The 17960-nt window shown below is 39.3% G+C and overlaps 1 protein-coding gene across 5 annotated transcripts in view; it reads right to left on the reverse strand.

Moving 5' to 3' along the window:
- CPEB3 (cytoplasmic polyadenylation element binding protein 3) overlaps positions 1 to 17960 on the reverse strand; it is a 166804-nt gene that overhangs the window by 95253 nt on the left and 53591 nt on the right. For all 5 annotated transcript variants that reach the window (XM_065407238.1, XM_065407242.1, XM_065407241.1 and 2 more), the window contains one exon: positions 5311 to 5367. In XM_065407238.1, the coding sequence (XP_065263310.1) occupies positions 5311 to 5367 (57 nt within the window). The remainder of the gene's footprint in view (positions 1 to 5310; positions 5368 to 17960) is intronic.

Genomic DNA, 17960 nt, shown 5'->3' on the forward strand with positions numbered 1-17960 from the left:
TCTGGTCTCTTTCTTGTTATGATCCACTCCATCTCTCTTTTATACATCTTAGGCTGGCAGCAGACAGTGCAGTACGACTGCTAGCCATCGTCGTCCCCTGGCTGCTTGCCAGAAGACGGTGCAGTACGACTGCAGGCAGGACTGAATCCCCATGAGACGAAACTTAAAAAGAGAATGACCTGGAGTCACTCCCATTTATGTCCAGGTGCCCCTGACAGACCTCACCGAGGTCGGCTAAAAGAGCACCCAGGAGGCGACGATGACGACGGCTACCAGTTGTAATGCACCGTCTGCTGCCAAAAGGCAATGAGCTGCTGCTGTGTAGCAATGCAGTGCCACGTCTGCCAGCACCCAGGAGACGTACGGTGACTGTGAGCTGAGCAGGATCCATGCTTGCCATGGTATGGCGTCTGCACAGGTAACCCAGGAAATAAGGCTCGAAACGATTGTCTGACATTGCCTTTCACGGAGGGAGGGAGGGGGAGGGGCCTGACGACGTGTACCCAGAACCATCCGTGACAATGTTTTTGACCCATCAGGCATTGGGAGCTCAACCCAGAATTCCAATGGGCGGCGGGGACTGCGGGAACTGTGGGATAGCTACCACAGTGCAACGCTCTGGAAGTCGACGCTAGCCTCAGTACTGTGGAGCACTCCACCGAGTTAATGGTCTTAATGGTCTTGGAGTGGGGGGGGGGTGAGGGACACAATCAACTGTATAAAATCAATTTCTAAAAAATCGACTTCTATAAATTTGACCTAATTTCGTAGTGTAGACATACCCTCAGTTTTCTCTTTTCCAGACTAAACAAACCCAATTTTTTCAATCTTCCTCATAAGTCATATTTTCTAGACCTTTAATAATTTTTGTTGCTCTTCTCTGAACTTTCTCCAATTTGTCCACATCGTTCCTGAAATGTGGCATCCAGAACTGGACACAATACGCCAGTTGAGGCCTAATCAGCGCAGAGTAGAGTGGAAGAATTACTTCTCATGACTTGCTTACAACACTCCTGCTAATACATCCCAGAATTATGTTTTTTTTTTTTTTTTTTTTTTGCGCAACAGTGTTACACTGTTGACTCATATTTAGCTTGTGGTCCACTATGACTCCTAGATCCCTTTCCACAGTACTCCTTCCTAGGCAGTGATTTCCCATTTTGTATGTGTGCAACTGATTGTTCCTTCCTAAGTGGAGTACTTTGCATTTGTCCTTATTGAATTTAATCCTATTTACTTCAGACCATTTCTACAGTTTGTCCAGATCATTTTGAATTATAATCCTATCCTCTAAAGCACTTGCAAACCCTCCCATCTTGGTATCGTCCACAAATTTTATAAGTGTACCCTCTATGCCATTATCTAAAGCATTGATGAAGAGATTGAACAGAATCTTACCCAGAACTGATCCCTGCAGGACCCCACTCGTTATGCCCTTTCCAGCATGACTATGAACCACTGATGATTACTCTCTGGGAACAGTTTTCCAACCAATTATGCACCCACCTTATAATAGCTCCATCTAGGTTGCATTTCCCTAGTTGGTTTATGAAAAGGTCATGCAAGACAGTATCAAAAGCTTTACTAAAGTCAAGATATACCACATCTACCACTTCCCCCCCATCCACAAGGCTTGTTACCCTGTCAAAGAAAGCTATCAGGTTGGTTTGACAAGATTTGTTCTGGTCAAATCCAGGCTGACTGTTACTTACCACCTTATTATCTTCTAGATGTTTGCAAATTGATTATGTGCTCCATTATCTTTCCAGATACAGAAGTTACGCTGATTGGTCTGTAATTCTCCGGGTTGTCCTTATTTCCCTTTTTATAGATTGGCACTATATTTGCCCTTTTCCAGTCTTCTGGAATCTCTCCCGTCTTCCATGACTTTTCAAAGATAATCACTAATGGCTCAGATATCTCCTCAGTCAGCTCCATGAGTATTCTAGGATGCATTTTATCAGGCCCTTGAAGATGACTTGAAGATGTTTAAGTAATTTTTAACTTGTTCTTTCCCTATTTTAGCCTCTGATCCTACCTCATTTTCACTGGCATTCACTATGTTAGACGTCCAATCACTACCAACCTTCTTGATGACAACCAAAACAAAAGTCATTAAGCAGCTCTGCCATTTCCAATTTTCTGTTATTGTTTTTCCCCCTTCATTGAGTAAGAGGCCTACCCTGTCCTTGGCCTTCCTCTTGCTTCTAATGTATTTGTAGAAATGATAAATAATGTATCCTGAAGGTACACATGCAGCTCTTCCTTTTGCTCACACACATTGGAGGGTGAAAAACAGATCTTTTCATATTATAATCTGTCACACACCTCAAAGTAATCCACACAGGTCCTCAGTCCACAAACATACCTTTTCCAAGCAGGCCCAACTACTGCCTGGGTTTAGTGTAGGTGTATCTAAAGCACTGACTGCTCTTGGAGTGTATGCAAATAATTCCTATTGGTTATCGCCAGCTCCAGGGGAACAGAGGGAAGGTGGCATGAGCAACTTTCCCCCCCTTTTTGGCCTTTAATAGTGTTAGACAGAATCCTGTGGGTGAGGGTGAGTGGTTTGTCAAAGGAGATGAAGAGCTTTTACATTTCAGCAACTGTGTGATTGGCAGACTAAAGGTAGGTGTGTGTGTGTGTGTGTGTGTGTGTGTGTGTGTGTGTGTGTGTGTGTGTGTGTGTGTTAACAAGGCATATCGGGGCACCGCTGAAACAGGGCAGAGTTAAATTTGCCATGGACAACCTTGCCTGTGTATTTCCTGGTATTCAGAAATTTTAGTTTTGCTCAACTTAACATTCTGCAAGAGGATGATATACCACCAAGCAACCTTAATTCTGCATTAATGGGATTTTTACCACTGAATTTCTTAGTTTGTTGAACAGAAAAGATATATTATTGGCAGGAATTAGTAGTCATTTAGCAATTGTATTTATTCCCCTCAATTTGCATACATAGCCAAATCAGACATCCCCAGGGCATGGTGTGCAACTTGCTCTCCAGCAAATTTCTGCAATCTCATGATCCAGGAATCAACCAGAATCCACACACTGAAAACCCTGGCAGAGCACACAGTTCTCTTTTTCTCAGTGGTCAAGGTAACGGCACTATCCAAACCTACGCACTGTGTCTCTTTGGACACACCATAGTAATCTGCCCCAGAATCAGGAAGTAGCCACGCCTCCACCTCTCAGGCTAGTAAAATACAGATTTTTCTTAAGCTGCCAATCCAAATGTCAACCTTTAAACAGATGTCATGATGCAACCTTAACTATAGCTGCGCTGCCACGCCACTATAATAGATGTGCTGAATGCCACTAACAGCAAGAATAAGAAAAGCATTCATAATTATTTAACTCATTTAGCTTTAAGCTACCTCCCCTTCTATCTCAGTGATTATTACTGTTCCTGAACACCCACACACACACTCCTTCCCCGCACCCCCAATAGAACATTTGTTGACTCCAACCACTGATAACTAATCTTGCACTAAGGTCAGGTCCACACTATATCTCTCTGCTGGCATAACTATGTTGGTCAGGGGCAAGAAGAGGTATGACTCCTAACACAGTATTCCTATACTGGTAAAGCACTCCTTCTGTGGACACGGCCTAAGATGCTAGTGACAGTATGATCTCCTTCAAAACCCTGCTCAAGTATGGTCCTGGCCATTTTAAGCTGCTTTGATAAGGAATGTTTATAGCCTTACTCCATCCCACAGAGGAACTGTATTATCTGCTCATTACCTCAAAGTGGTCATTATTTTCCCAATCTATCCATGAGCACTTTCAGATTTGACTACCTGGCTAAACACTATAAATAGAAGATACTGGGTGAGTTTTTTGACTCAAGGAGCCAGTATGAGATTGCATATAAATTATGTTTAAATTTGATCATCATAATGGACTTAAGAAACCGTGTCAGTTCTCCAGTTACCCCCAGAGACAGTTCAACTGAAATCTCCATTGGGGAGTTCTCTGATTCAAAGTGTGATTATTTTGGCAGGGTATAGAGATGTTTCTACTTGGACTATTTATTCATGGTACACCTTACAGCAGTAGGATAGTCTGTCATATGTGACTAAACAAATAAAAATCGAGTTCTGTATTTGTCAGGAATGCTTAGATTAGATATCTGCAGTTAACAGTAAAACAAACACATTAAATAGACAATAGCAAATCATACAAGAAATTTCAAAATTAAAAAAAACAAAAAACAAGTTTTATGCTTATATTTACCTCAGTACAGAGGGCTTACAAAGGCCCACCCAACCATTTACACCCCAATCTAATCCTTAACATGGGACTTAAACATAGTTTGGGGACCTTCTGCAAGCTTTAGACTTTGTGGTGAATTTAATCCAAAGAAACAAGACTCAGGTGAAGGAAATACACCTCTTCACTTATTTTGCAAAAGTTATGTATACGTTTTATAAATATTTCCAAATCTTTGTTTATGAACGTTTGTATGTACTGCTAAATTTTCAACAATTCCACAATTTACATAATAAAAATATGTATGATAATCATTCTATTTAGTATACTTAGACCATCCAACTGGATTATATATCCTGTTCATATATGTTCAAACTGGGCTTGAAAGGGTCCATTATCATCATTAGTAAAATCAATAAGACATAACACCTACTGTAGAACACCAACTCTCAAAGGGATTCAGTATGAGGTAAGAAGTATTATACTTTTATTTCCCTTCTCCTTTAAAAAAAAAAAAAAAAAAAAAAAAAAGAAGACAGCATGTTTCTTTTCTGAAGAAACAAGTTACCTGTTTCTATGGATAATTATAAAAGTAGAATATGTTCAACCACTTAGAAAGGAAGAGTTTGCATAAAAAGCTCAATGATATTTATTGCTGTTCCATTTGGGAACTAACGTTTATACCGAACACTCACTTCAGTAACCACTATTTTACAGGAATTTATCCTGTATTCATATTTATTTTATAAAAATTAAATATTCAATTAAAATTAATACTTGCACTGTCACAATTATAATGCTATCACACAGAAGACTGCAGTCAGTGCATTGAAATGTCTAAGTTAAAAATAATTAACACACATGCTCCCCAAGACCAGTATTCATGTCAAAGCACAGCAGCAGGTTTTTCAGATTGTTTCCTCCCCTCTACACTATTGAGCAGCTCTCTCAATAGTGGTTTTAGTCATAGTCACCTCAAAATATAACTATTTCCGTGTGTGTGTGTGTATATATACATATATAAAGTATAAGAACATATTGTAAAAAAATATTACTCATGTCAAAAATTTGTTATAGACACAAACTACTTACTGTTAAGAGCCATAATATTATCTGTTCCTGGATGATGGAAGTTTATTCCCATACGCCCTACAAAGTAAACAGAGATTATTTATTAATATCACATCACACACACAAAGGCTAAAATTCGGTATCTTATTTTGAAACTGAATGAATTCCAAAGTTAAATACTGCCATTGCAACAGGTCATGTTATTTGTAATTTCAGTCTGACAGAATGAACATCTAGGTGAACGTAGATTTAAAATATAGAATATATAAAATGGAAGTATAAAAAGTTAAAATACTGTAGATCAAGCAACAAAGCAACTGGAAGAATAAAGCAGACAGTAATAATGATTTTCTAAGAACTCTCTCAATTTGCCTTATGCTTTATACAAGAGACAGAACTTCATTACTCAAGCTTGTACTTACACTTCACTGAAACTGCATCTTTTAGGTTAGCCTTCAAAGTAAGTAGCATAAGTGACCAAATCATTTTAGAAACCCCACAAAATTGCAATGCCAACAAGGAGTTCAGTGTTTTCCATGATAGTTTCCACACAACACTGAGTTCTTCTCTGGATATTCCAATCACTAGAGATTGCAAGGAAGAATCAAAGTAGTGATACTTTGTCCCCAGAGAGAGAGGGTCCACAAAAAGTCGTCTTGACTTCAAAGAGCAAGAAATAGAAGTTAGCTCTACTTCTGTTAAGATTAATCTTCATCTTCACTTAGAGATTATCTGATTAATGAAATATTAAAACATGCCCTGGGGAAATAACACTGAAAACTTTATTATAGGACTTTCTGAACAAAAAATCCCAGTCAACCGAAAGCTATTATGTGATCTTTTCCATGCTACGTGAAAGAGAAAAAAAATAAATCAGGAATAGCAGAGTAATTACATCCACTTATAATCAACTTTACTAATGGACTCTTGACTAAGAGTATTGTGGTTCAGTCCATGTTCTGATGTTGCTCTTAGAATTGTGATTAAGTCAGGAAGAGCTAGGTAAAAGGCTAATATTTATCGCCTGGTGGGGGGAAAATCCTGATATATTAGGATTTGAAACTGAGAGCTCAACACCTACTCTGCTAAAGGAACAATATAGCCAACTAGTTTCTTTATTATAGATGTCCCTCCCCACTCCTACCCAACGATTCTCAAGATAAAATTAAAACCTCACTCTGTTTTTAGAAAGTGTACCCTGAAAGAAGAATGGAGGACAATCTGTTTCTCCTTCTCCCATATTTTCAGTTTCTACCTAGAAATGAAAGCCTTCAATCTGAAATCACAGAAGACTATCCTCTTATAATTAGTACTCTTAGTGCACAGATGCAACATTCTGTTTCAAGACACTTATGACTTGACTAAGCATTTAAGAAAAAAACAATTTTTTCATAATTAATCATTTAAATTAATTTGGAAAAGCTACAGTAAATAAAGCTACATAACACCACAATAGTATAAAGAAAGAAGTGGCACTTCACTTTTTTTGGTAGGGAGTGGCAACACAGAATTTTCACTTTATTTTCCAAATTCCTGAGTCAAAAGTTCTTAGAAGCTCTCCATTAAAATACTTCAGACTCTCCAATTGGAGACAAACTACTAAAGTTCACAGTGTATTCTTATGTTAACCTGATGCTGCAGAAACACTGACACAGCCATTATTTTAGTTAGTGTAAGAATATGAAAAATACTTCTATATTCTTGTCAAAGTTATTACAGTACCCTTTAAGTACATTAATTAGTACAAGGTTACAAATGTTACATACATACCAATCTCTGCCAAATAATACAAGAATTAATTATAGTTATTAGTACTGCAAACCAATTATTTAATTTTTACAATTATGTTTTCAGTTGAAAAAACTGATAATGTTATAAAGAAACTAGAAATTCCAATGCTGATGCAGGTGGTTTGGGTTTTCTCTCCCCCCTCCCAACCTCTGTTTTTTCTTTGCCAAAGCTGAAATTCTGCTGTTTAACAAGCTACAAAAATAGAATCAAGTGTGAAACATCTGGTTATTTTTTTCAGGCAATCACTATGCCAGGTGCTGCCTGCATGACATTTTGTCACCTGCCCTTGGCCTGCTATTTTTAAGTTTTCTTTTCAGCTATCTTTCAAGAGTAGCAAAAATGTAGGTTGTACAAGCAAGGAGATATACATGCATTTACTGAGCTAAGTGACCTTGTGGGAAAATTCTCATCATGCCATTGAAGCCCCCCCACCCAAAAATAATAATTTAATTGCCTTAATAAACAGCAAAATAGTGGAAAATTCACTCTTGTATTAATACCATATTAAATATGGGTGATCTAATAAGAATCTATCCCATACTATTTGAGTCTTTTCAAAGCTGTGAGTGTCCATTGTATTGCATTAACTGCAAAATATATTATTATATTTTATGGCAAATTACTCAGTGTAAAAATAGTAGGCCAAAAGCAGATGATGAAATGTCACATAAGCATTTCAGCATCAACAACATTTTAATTTTTTGCTATGTACTTAAGTTTATCTTATGCCAAAGTCTTCTGTATAAATCTGCCATCTGAAACCAGGAACATGTTTCAAGGAGAAGATTGTGTTAAAAAGTAGGTATGACTGATTTGGAAAGTCATCAATTTTGGAGATCAAGTATTATACTTGCACTCCTAAAGAACTATACCACATACCCAGTTATAGTGTCAACACCATGGAATACCAAAACAGCTCCTCTTATTAATTAACTTTGAAAGCAACAGGCAGAAATGCAGCAAGAGAAGTCTGGAACAAAAGATGCTAGGAGTTGAAAATTAGGCATGGACACTCACGTCTCATTCATGTCACATAAAAAAAAAAGTCTTCTGAAAACTATTTAATCAATATTTGTACTCAAGTCACACCTGCCATTTTCAGTTTGCTAGTCTTAGTTTCACACTTATCTGCATAGTTTCAATTATGTACTTTGCTACTACATCTGTAATTGGTATATTTAGGCTGCAAAAATTGTATCTGTCTCCATTACGAAAAGCTTATTGTCAATCTCTGAATCTTTCCCATGCCATGCGACGTTGCTTAGGGCACAAAAAGGGCTCCTCCCATAGCCCCCTCCCCTCCCCTCATCTATTCTGAGCTGCTCTCTGCAAGTCCTCTGTGTTATGTCTCATAAGTTTTCCCTTTCCAAGGACTGTGGATTCTTTTAGTTGGCCCTTTTTACATGTTCCTCCAGCTGCCCAAAGGGACTCCTTCCATGACAGACACTCTGGCATCATTCTTGACACATCCCAGATATTTCCATATTCTTTTCTGGATAACTATGTAGATAAGGAGTTGAACTCTGATGAATCTTGGCATTTGTTATAAATTTATTCCACGTAATACCGGTATTTCCCTGAGGCATTTGCCTTTGAATGCATTTAGACATTTGTCTATACCATTTGTGTTTTTCCAGCTTTCACGTCCATATGTTAAGGTGGAAATAACATTTGAGTTGAAGATTCATAGTTTGGTCTTTAAGTTGTAGATTTTCAATGAACAAATCTTTTTAAGCTGATGAATGCAGCTATCGCCAATTCCTAAATATTATTTCTTCTGGATATCTCTACTATCTTGCACTATCTACTATCTTGCACTAGTAAGGTATGTCAATTGACTCATCTCTTCTATTTCTTTGCCTTCTAACAATACTTGAGTTGGGCTTTGCTGGGTTTCCCATTAGATTTGTTTTTTCACAACTAATTATTAACCCAATTTTTCTTGCAATGCTGGTCTTTTGGTCTGCTTGCATGTTGGTTGAGCTGTCAATTAGAAGATATGTCAGCAAAATCTTAATCTTCTAGTGTACTGTTACTGAACCACACAATGTCTGCATGGTATCCATCTACACTTTTTCTCATAATGAAGTCAATGCCAAACAGGAGAGGTGGGCAAAAGCATCCTTTTTGACACTAGTATCTATATTAAACTATTCACTTAAGTCTGCATGTACTTTAACCATGCATGTTGAACCTTGCTATAAGGTCTTGATATTTTTGTTGGCATACCAGGACACTTCCTGAGTGAATTGTGACTGATACCGTCAAATACTTTTATCGAATACATTTGTGATTATTTGTTTCTGTCATTTAATGCTCTTTGATGATTATTCTTAGGGTGAAAATCTGGTCTACACATGATTTTCTAGGTAAAAATTCAGCCTGCTCCTCCCTTAGCTTTGCCTCAACTACTTGTTTTTTTTCTGCTTAAGATGATACACTCCCTTCAGTGACAGGCAAAGCCTTCTGCAGTAACACCTCACCAGTTATTGCAGTTACTTATGTCATCTTTCTTTGGTATTTGACTACAGTATAATGATATTTTTCCATTGTTCTAGAGGCTTTTTCCTAGTCCCATGCTTTGCTGAAAAGTTCAGTGATTTTATCAATGGTTTCATCCTCACATGCTTTCAACACTTCTCTAGTGACTTGGTCTGCAGCTTTCCCAGATTTTAAAACTTTTTCACTGAGTCTTTCACTTCTTTGCTTGTGATATGAGATGTTACAATGTCTAATTCTGGCTATTTAAATTCTTTGACAAAGTTAACAGTTTCTTGTGGAGTTAGAGTGCTTGCCCATCGGTCTCTGCTCTTTTTCTGTTAGAGTCTTTCCTTGTTTATCCTTAACATAGAATCATAGAATATCAGGGTTGGAAGGGATCTCAGGAGATCATCTAGTCCAACCCCATGCTCAAAGCAGGACCTAACCCCCAACTAACATGGCCCCCAAGCTAGTGTAAACTTGCCGTTTAGAGCCTTGTTGAGTTGGTAAAGTGTTTTATCACCACCTCTTTCAGTAGGCACTCCAGCTTCTTTGACATTGTTGTCTATGCATTTCCTCTTATCTCTTCTTGTGCTACTTTACATGGCTTTATCCTTTATTTCATACAGATTTTTGCCAATGCTTTTTTCTGGAGTATTTTTGAGGAGCTAATGTTTGCTTTAACTTGTTTCCTTTATTTCACAGAGTTCAACGTACCTGCACTTATCCAGTCTTGATGTTTGCTTGTGTGGGAAAAACTACAGTCATTGGCATCTATAGTACTGTCAGGCAAAAAGCACCATGACACATTAATGTTGACTTTTTGTGATGGATCTAAGTCTTGTACCATCTGAAATCTGTTTTTCAGTTCAATTTCAAATTGCTACTGTAATGTCCTGTCTAGTAGGTTTTTGCTGTCAGTTTTCTTGGTTCTTTTGGTGGTTTTGTTTTTCTTAAGTTTGATCTTCAAGCTTGACACACATCAGCTCCTTTGTATGCTCAGACACCCCACAGGGCAGATCTAAATTTCCTTCCAGCACACTGTTGAGTCAATCTGGTTCCTGGTTACTCCCTCTAAGGAATTCCATTTTACTGCCAATTAGGATCCTTGATACTAAGCACAGTTCTATCAGTCTTTCACCATTCTGATTTTGGCAACGAAAGCCATACTTTCCCACTGCTTTCTCCTCTCTCTTATCACCCCCACCCATGGCATTGAAGTCCCCCATTACTAAACAGATGCCATGTTTGAGAAAATTGTCAGCGTTTGAAGGCAAATGTACAACTGACTTTTTAATATCATCATCGTAGTTATTTGTTGGTGCAAATATTGTTTGCAGTGTTGTTGTAGTCATGATGGTCCCAGGATATGAGAGAGACAAGGTGGTTGAGGTAATATATTTTTATAGGACCAATTTCTGAGTGGTATGTAGTTGTCAGAGGATTATAGACGGTGAGTCCCCTGGGGATGATGTTTTGTTTCTTGCATTTGCTCAGGAAGTAGAGCTCACTGTTAAGTTTGGCTTCCTTCTTAATGTTGTGGAGTTTCCATTTCAGTATAATATTGCCATTTTAATTTATTGTGTTTGAAACATAGCTTTGAGAGATCAGTTGTTAATTAGGTCCCAGTGTACAAGTTATTTTTCTGCTTTGCAAGTCATAATTAAAGCTACTCCTTCAGAGTAACAACCATTTTGAATCCCTGCATATATTAAGACTATTTTCATTTTTGAATTTTTTTCAGCTCCTGGAATCAACAGTTGCTTATTCCAAGGATTTGGAGATTATATTCATCCATTTCCTCCATCACCTGCATGGGTTTGGTGTTAGAGCCATTGGTCTAATGTTCCAGAAACCTACTTTCATAGTTTGTTTTAGCTTTAGTAAAAAAACTTCTCAGAGTCTTGGCTTCCTGGTGGCGTTCACCAAGACTCTCAATTCCTCTTAAGCAAGAGTCCATCACTTTGTCATGATGTTTGCTGGAATGGCTATCTTGCTTTATTTCTGTATTTTAACTTTTTTTAAAAAATGAGCACAGGTTGTTGGCTTATCACTCAACCCCCAACCTTGAGGAAGAAAGGACTGCATTTGGTCTGATCCCTACCCTTTGACCTGCCAGCTTAGGTTATCCTAACAGGAGTAAGAACCCCTGTCAGCATAGCTCTCAGAGTAATTGTTGATACTAGTTACAAATTATAAGAGGACACAATAGTCACACTAGTTACAAATTAAGACTGGCAGCAGGCTATCACATTTGGATAGTACTGTACAATGGATCTGCACACCTTAAGAGCTGTAAAAAGTAGAATTTCTTACATTCATAAAACGCGGCCTCATATGCATCAATTCATTTTGTTCAAGAAAGTTAGTACATAATATTATACTATGTATTCAATTAATGTTGTAATACATTACATTCAGAAGGAATGGATAAAAATGATGGTGGCTAAAATTGGATTTCATGACCAATGCTAAATTTATCTTGAAAGCTTCAACATTCGTATTACATAATAGTGATTAATGTAGTTGCCAATACTATAAAAGGGTCCTAAATATGTTTGCATTTGTAAACCTTCTTAGGACAGTGTTAGATAAGAAAAAGTTTTGGTAAAGAAACCTGTGTACCACCTGTTCTTCCTGGTTAAAACTAGGAATTTTTTAGTTTACAATTGCCTAAACAAGAATATATTTTGATTTATCCCATCCCAATGACAGTTGCTTCTTATTTCCTTGGAGTCCATCCAATTTGAAATCAGAAGCCATGTCCCTTAGTAGTAGTGCTCTGCAAAGCCGGGGGGAGGGCGCGGGGGGGGGAGGGCGGCCAGAGTGCCGGGGGGAGGGCGGTGAGCCCGGCTGTGGCCCCGCTCTCCCGGGCGGCCCGAGCGCCGCGCCGCCCCCCTCCAGGTGCCACCCCAAGCACCAGCTTGGTTGCCTGGTGCCTGGAGCCGGCCCTGAGAGCAGCGATAAGCTCTGTTAAATATGTGGGCCTTGGAAGAAGTGCCTCAGCTTTACAGAAGAAAAGGCTTCTGTTCACAGGCACCAGGAGGCATATTCCTCAAGTATAAATATGCAGAGACAACACACTCAAATCATAGTTACTAAGGTGGGTTTTACTGTTTGTGAAAACTTAGAAATAGTCTGTACACTATTTTCTATTTCCCTGTTGCCACTTAGCACATCATTGCAAAATAATATTTGCTGAACACTTTCCCATATACCTATGTTAGTCTGTGATTGTTGAATTGAGACTCTGACTACATATACATCAGATACTCAGAGGCAAGATGTTTTCCAAGCAAACTTTAATAACTTTGAATGTCCTGCCTTTCATCTAAATTTTCAGTGCTATATCACATTAATATTGCCTTGTGCATTTAATTCTATATTGTTTGCAATGGTAATAGAGAGATTTACCTGTTTTTAAAAGGCTTACTGGGTTAGTGGAGACTAAGCTAAGACAGTGTTCTGTAGCAAAGCCCTCCTTTGCCTCCATATACAATAGGACCCATGTAAACTACCAAACAATAAACTACCGGTATTTTTCTCTCTTATCAGATCTTTATTCTCCTTCCTGTTATGTTGTGTTATTTCAGTCAATAAAAATATTTTAAAGTTTTAATGTTTTATAATTTGAAGTTATTCTAGACAAAGATACATTTTTCTAGGGATGAAAACTTTGTTTCTTATTAGAAATCTCTTTAGAAGCCAAAAAAATGACTGATCTCCTTTAAAAACAAGTGTGATTTGAATACATTTTTAAAGGCCATGTTGTGGTATCTTCGCTTCCAGTATTCTGAAACGTAGTCAAGAATAACATTGGAGAATAAATCTCTGTAGTTGGTATGGCAACTAGAATAATTCTATCTAATTATTGTAAATTGTACATGTAACTGCTATTCCCTTTCCATCCATCTACAAATATATAAATAGCAACAATATTACTTCTCTAGTCCTTATAGTGATTCCACAGGGGTCATATGTACAACTTGTACAATTATTTAAGTTGTTTAGTTTATCCAGGCTATATTGTTAATTAATCTCATAGGTTTTGTGAGTACAGTGGCATCTGTCACAGAAGGGACAGTCAATTTTACATCCTACTCTTCAGTTAATTGCTGGCTTTTACCTTGAAGCCCACTTTCTGTTCTAATTCTATGGAGAATGCTTTGGCAAAGAAATTAGAGTCTTGTGGCATGACCGAAGGAAGGTGAGAGGAAATGAGACAGGATCGTATATTTGTGTTCTCTCAATCTGAAGCTGAACTTTATTTATGTTGCACTAAATTTCACAATTTCCCCATTCAAGTGAAATGAATGTTCCTAAATTGTTTTACGTTGGAATCTCAGTTCTAAAAATAGTATTCACTGGTCAATTCTTCACAACACTTGCTGTAGAAAAACTAATTCCAGCATACTATCCACTTCTTAATGTCTCATTCCCTTGACGCACCCTACCAGTGCCCTTCCTGTAAACATTGATGAAGAAGGGACACTGAGGGGGGGAAAAAAGAGGCTAGTTCAGTAGTTTGTTCAAAGGGAAACAAAATACATGTTTCCTTTAATCTTTGCACTGGGCTAAAGGACTTTTTTTCTTTTCTTTTTCCACCTGTGTGTGGACACTTATTGCCTTCCTGGATCAAATGAATGGTCCATCTAGTCTAGGGTGACCAGACGTCCCGATAAAACCATATAGTTGTCTGGTTCTGCCCTGAAGCTTGAGGGTTTATAACCCTCTTCTTAAAAAAATAAATAAAAATCAAACTTATCTAATGTAACTGCCATGAGCATGTTTACCACTTATTGGCCTACATCCAGTGTATCTATTCTCTGACATGTTTCCCTAGATGCTGAGTCTTTTATTTGTCTCTTTGTTAGGTTGGGGATGCAGACATTAACTGATACTTTTTAAAATCTTCCCTGCCACATCCTTTCATTGATTTATGGCTTCATGTGCATCTGCAGCTCCGATAACTCAATTTTCTCCTTCCTACTTTAAAATCCAGCATCTTATAAAGAAAATTATGCAATATTTTAAAAAATATTTGTGGGGGAGGCTAATTTTTCTCTAGTAAGGTTATGAATTTGCCCTCTTTCAACTTTGAATAAAAGAAGCTTAACCAAGATGTCTAACACAGTGTTGATGCTACACATAAGATATGTACATGGGGGGTGGAGGGAAGACTTGCCTATCCCCTTTGACTGAAGCCATAATTCCTGTTTTATTTTCCTATTCAGTAGGATTTATTGTAAAATTGATGTACTAGATACAGTAATGTTATGAAAACTGTGACCCTTTATGAGCTAAATATACTTCTGCTGCTTGCAGATCCTCACATATTGCATGTGGCATCTATATAACAGCAGCACAAGTATTTTGGCTATGAGGAATATGTGGCTTGTCAATAAATATTTTATTGCTCTCTCTTGATGCTGGCTTTCACTACTCAGGAACAGCATATCTTCTTGTCTATTCAATGCAAGTTAGAAGAACTTACTCAGTAACAAGCTTTTAAACTGTCTAGGCCTCTGCTTCTTCACATTAATACAAACTATTCTCATAACTGGTGGTTGTCAGACATGTACAGTGCAGGTCACCATAATGTTCATTTGTACAGTGAGAAAATGATCGCATACCATGACAACTATGATGAATAGATCCTCATGTCTGGTTGTGGTAAACAGTAGTCTCCATGTTCTGTGAGCACACATTAGGTTGACACATTGTAGGTTAGAAATAGGTGCTTAAATTATAGTTGCTTCTTGATACTCTTAAAATTCGGAAGCATCCAAATGGAGTTGAATTTTTGTAAGTCTCTAAAATGTTTATTATGGAAATACAGCAGACCATTAACTATAGCACTGCTGCTGTTACTGTTGTAATTCTTTTGCCCAGTATGTTGGTACAGTGCTGTGTAAGTATTAAATGTGTATAGGTTGAATAAGCAACAATGTGCTGAAAATCTGGCTGCCCTTATTCCTAGTCTTCTACATTACCGGTCATTGTGTAACTGGAGAGTATCCTGGTAAAGATGCAATTATTAAAATAAATAAATAAATTCCCTTCTCTGCTGGAACATGTGGAGTCAGTAACCTAAATCCAGTCAGCTGAGGTCACATGCACAGATTTATGTCCCTTAGTAGTAGTGCTCTGCTCGCCGCCCTCTCGCCGCCCTGCCCCCGGCGCTCTGGCCGCTGGGGAGAGAGCCGAGCCCCAGCCGGGGCTCGCCGCCCTGCCCCCGGCGCTCTGGCCGCTGGGGAGAGAGCCGAGCCCCAGCCGGGGCTCGCCGCCCTGCCCCCGGCGCTCTGGCCGCCCGGGGGAGAGCCGAGCCCCCGCCGGGGCTCGCCGCCCTCCCCCCGGGGCTCCGGCCGCCCTCCCTCCCCCCCCCCGCGGGGGGGGTGGGGGGGGGGGCGGCCAGAGGCTTTTTTGCCTGGGGCGGCAAAAAAGCCAGAGCCGGCCCTGGCTGCTCTGAGCAATTTTGCCTAGGGAGGATCACTAAAACGGGGTAAGAGGCAACATGGGGAAGATCTAAACTGTATATCCAAGCCAGGCATCTCTTGTACCCAGCACTCTATGGTAATTAAATATGTAATTGTAGATCTTTTGTGAGGTCTTTAACGTGCTGCAGTACCAAACCTTGTCTTGCAAGTCCCCAATAACTAGGGTACAACTGGGGCACTGAGGCATGCACCGTAGGTACTTCATCTGCTAAGGCTGTATGCCTCTAGCATGTGCGGGGTCTCAATATCATTCAACTTGCCTTCATATACCACACTTTTCCTAGAGGCCAGACATCCTGCTTCTGTGGCCCGCTCTTTCTAACTCTCCTCTGAATTGCCACAGAATCTCCTGCTGATGACTTTGCATGTTCCTGAGCACAACAGAGGGAAAAACCAACAACACGGTAGCAGATTCAGCACACCACTCTGCTGACCCATCACTGTTCAGCTGCCTCATCACAGATGTTTACTATTGCCTCTTCCGATGTTTTTGCGGTGATATCTTCATGAATTGAGGCTGGAAGCCTGAGGATGACACAAGAAGAGAATGTGCGAGCCTTTCTCTTTGACCATGTTGGAAGAGTCAGAAAGACCTAGCTGTGGAATTGATGTCCTTCCATTTTCTCCAGCATCTTGCCCATCTTGAGGCTGAAAAGACTCTTCCCCCCTTGAACAGGAGGACTCACATAAGACCAAGCTTTAGATGAAAGGCCTAATTCAAAAAGAGGCAAAAGTATCATTTGAAAGAAATAGCTGATGCCATGAATAGTCTGAAGCAACTTCAACTGCCAGTAGGATGTGGGTGGATACTACATGCTCCTTAGTCACCAGCTACTTTATCTGCTCCTCAAGAAGGTGGCCCATAAGATTAAATTGGTATCTTGCTCATGACAGAATTTGGCTACTGAGATACTCAAAGTACCCTTCCCTCATCCAAAAGCAAATCTTTTTAGTATCCTTGTCTGATATGATAGCCCAAACTTGTCTTGGAACCTCTCCTCCTTTCATCAGCTCTGACACCATTAATGAGCTAGAAGAAGGGCAGGTTAAGATATATTACCCCCTCTATCCTGGCACCTGATAAAAGCCATCTGCCCTCTTACATCTGGCTGTGAACAAGGCTAATATCAACCAAATATCCTTAGCCATGTCCAGTAGCTCATCATTAATAGGGAGAGCATTTCCTTTTCTTTTAGGATTTTCAGATGTCAAACTCCCAGTTTATCTTTTCCTGGTCAAATAAACATTCCAAATCCAGGTCCCCTGGATATATGTTGTAATAGCCCCGGAAACTTCCTGAAAGTGGTTGTGAAAGAGAAACAGTGACTATATTGTCTCAGTTCAGAGAAACTGCAACTGCAAATTTCCACTCAGTGGTTCAGTAAGGATACCCACTCTTGGCTTTCAGCTCCCCAACTGTTTCTCCTCTCAGACGGAGATGCGAGTCTCTCTCCCTTCTGACTGTGGTATTCCCAGACTGGACAGTTCCCCTGCCTTCACTGTGTCCTTTCCTGCACAGACAGGACACCTGCTTACTTTCTCTTCAGAGGCAGGTAACAGTCCAATTGCTACAGATGTAAGGTACCATGTAGCAGTTCCTAAGCAAGCCAACTTTATTCTTAAGGTAAAAAGCATTACAGAGAAAACGTATTAAAAAACAATAAAAGAACCTACATGCATGCTAATAAGCTCAGCAGAATTCCTCCCAACTTTCATACTGACTCTGGGAAATGCAGTTTAATACACCACCCTAAGGGCATCCTTGTGGTTACAAGTCCATCAGAGCTTCAGCTCAGAACAAGTACATTGTCTTATGAGGCCTCAGTAGGCCAAATCCTTCCAATCGTCCCCTAACCACTGGGGTCCTCTGTGGGCCAGGGATCCTGTCCATTTGCTGGATCG

Source organism: Emys orbicularis, chromosome 7, assembly GCF_028017835.1.
Source record: "Emys orbicularis isolate rEmyOrb1 chromosome 7, rEmyOrb1.hap1, whole genome shotgun sequence".
Taxonomy (NCBI): domain Eukaryota; kingdom Metazoa; phylum Chordata; order Testudines; family Emydidae; genus Emys; species Emys orbicularis.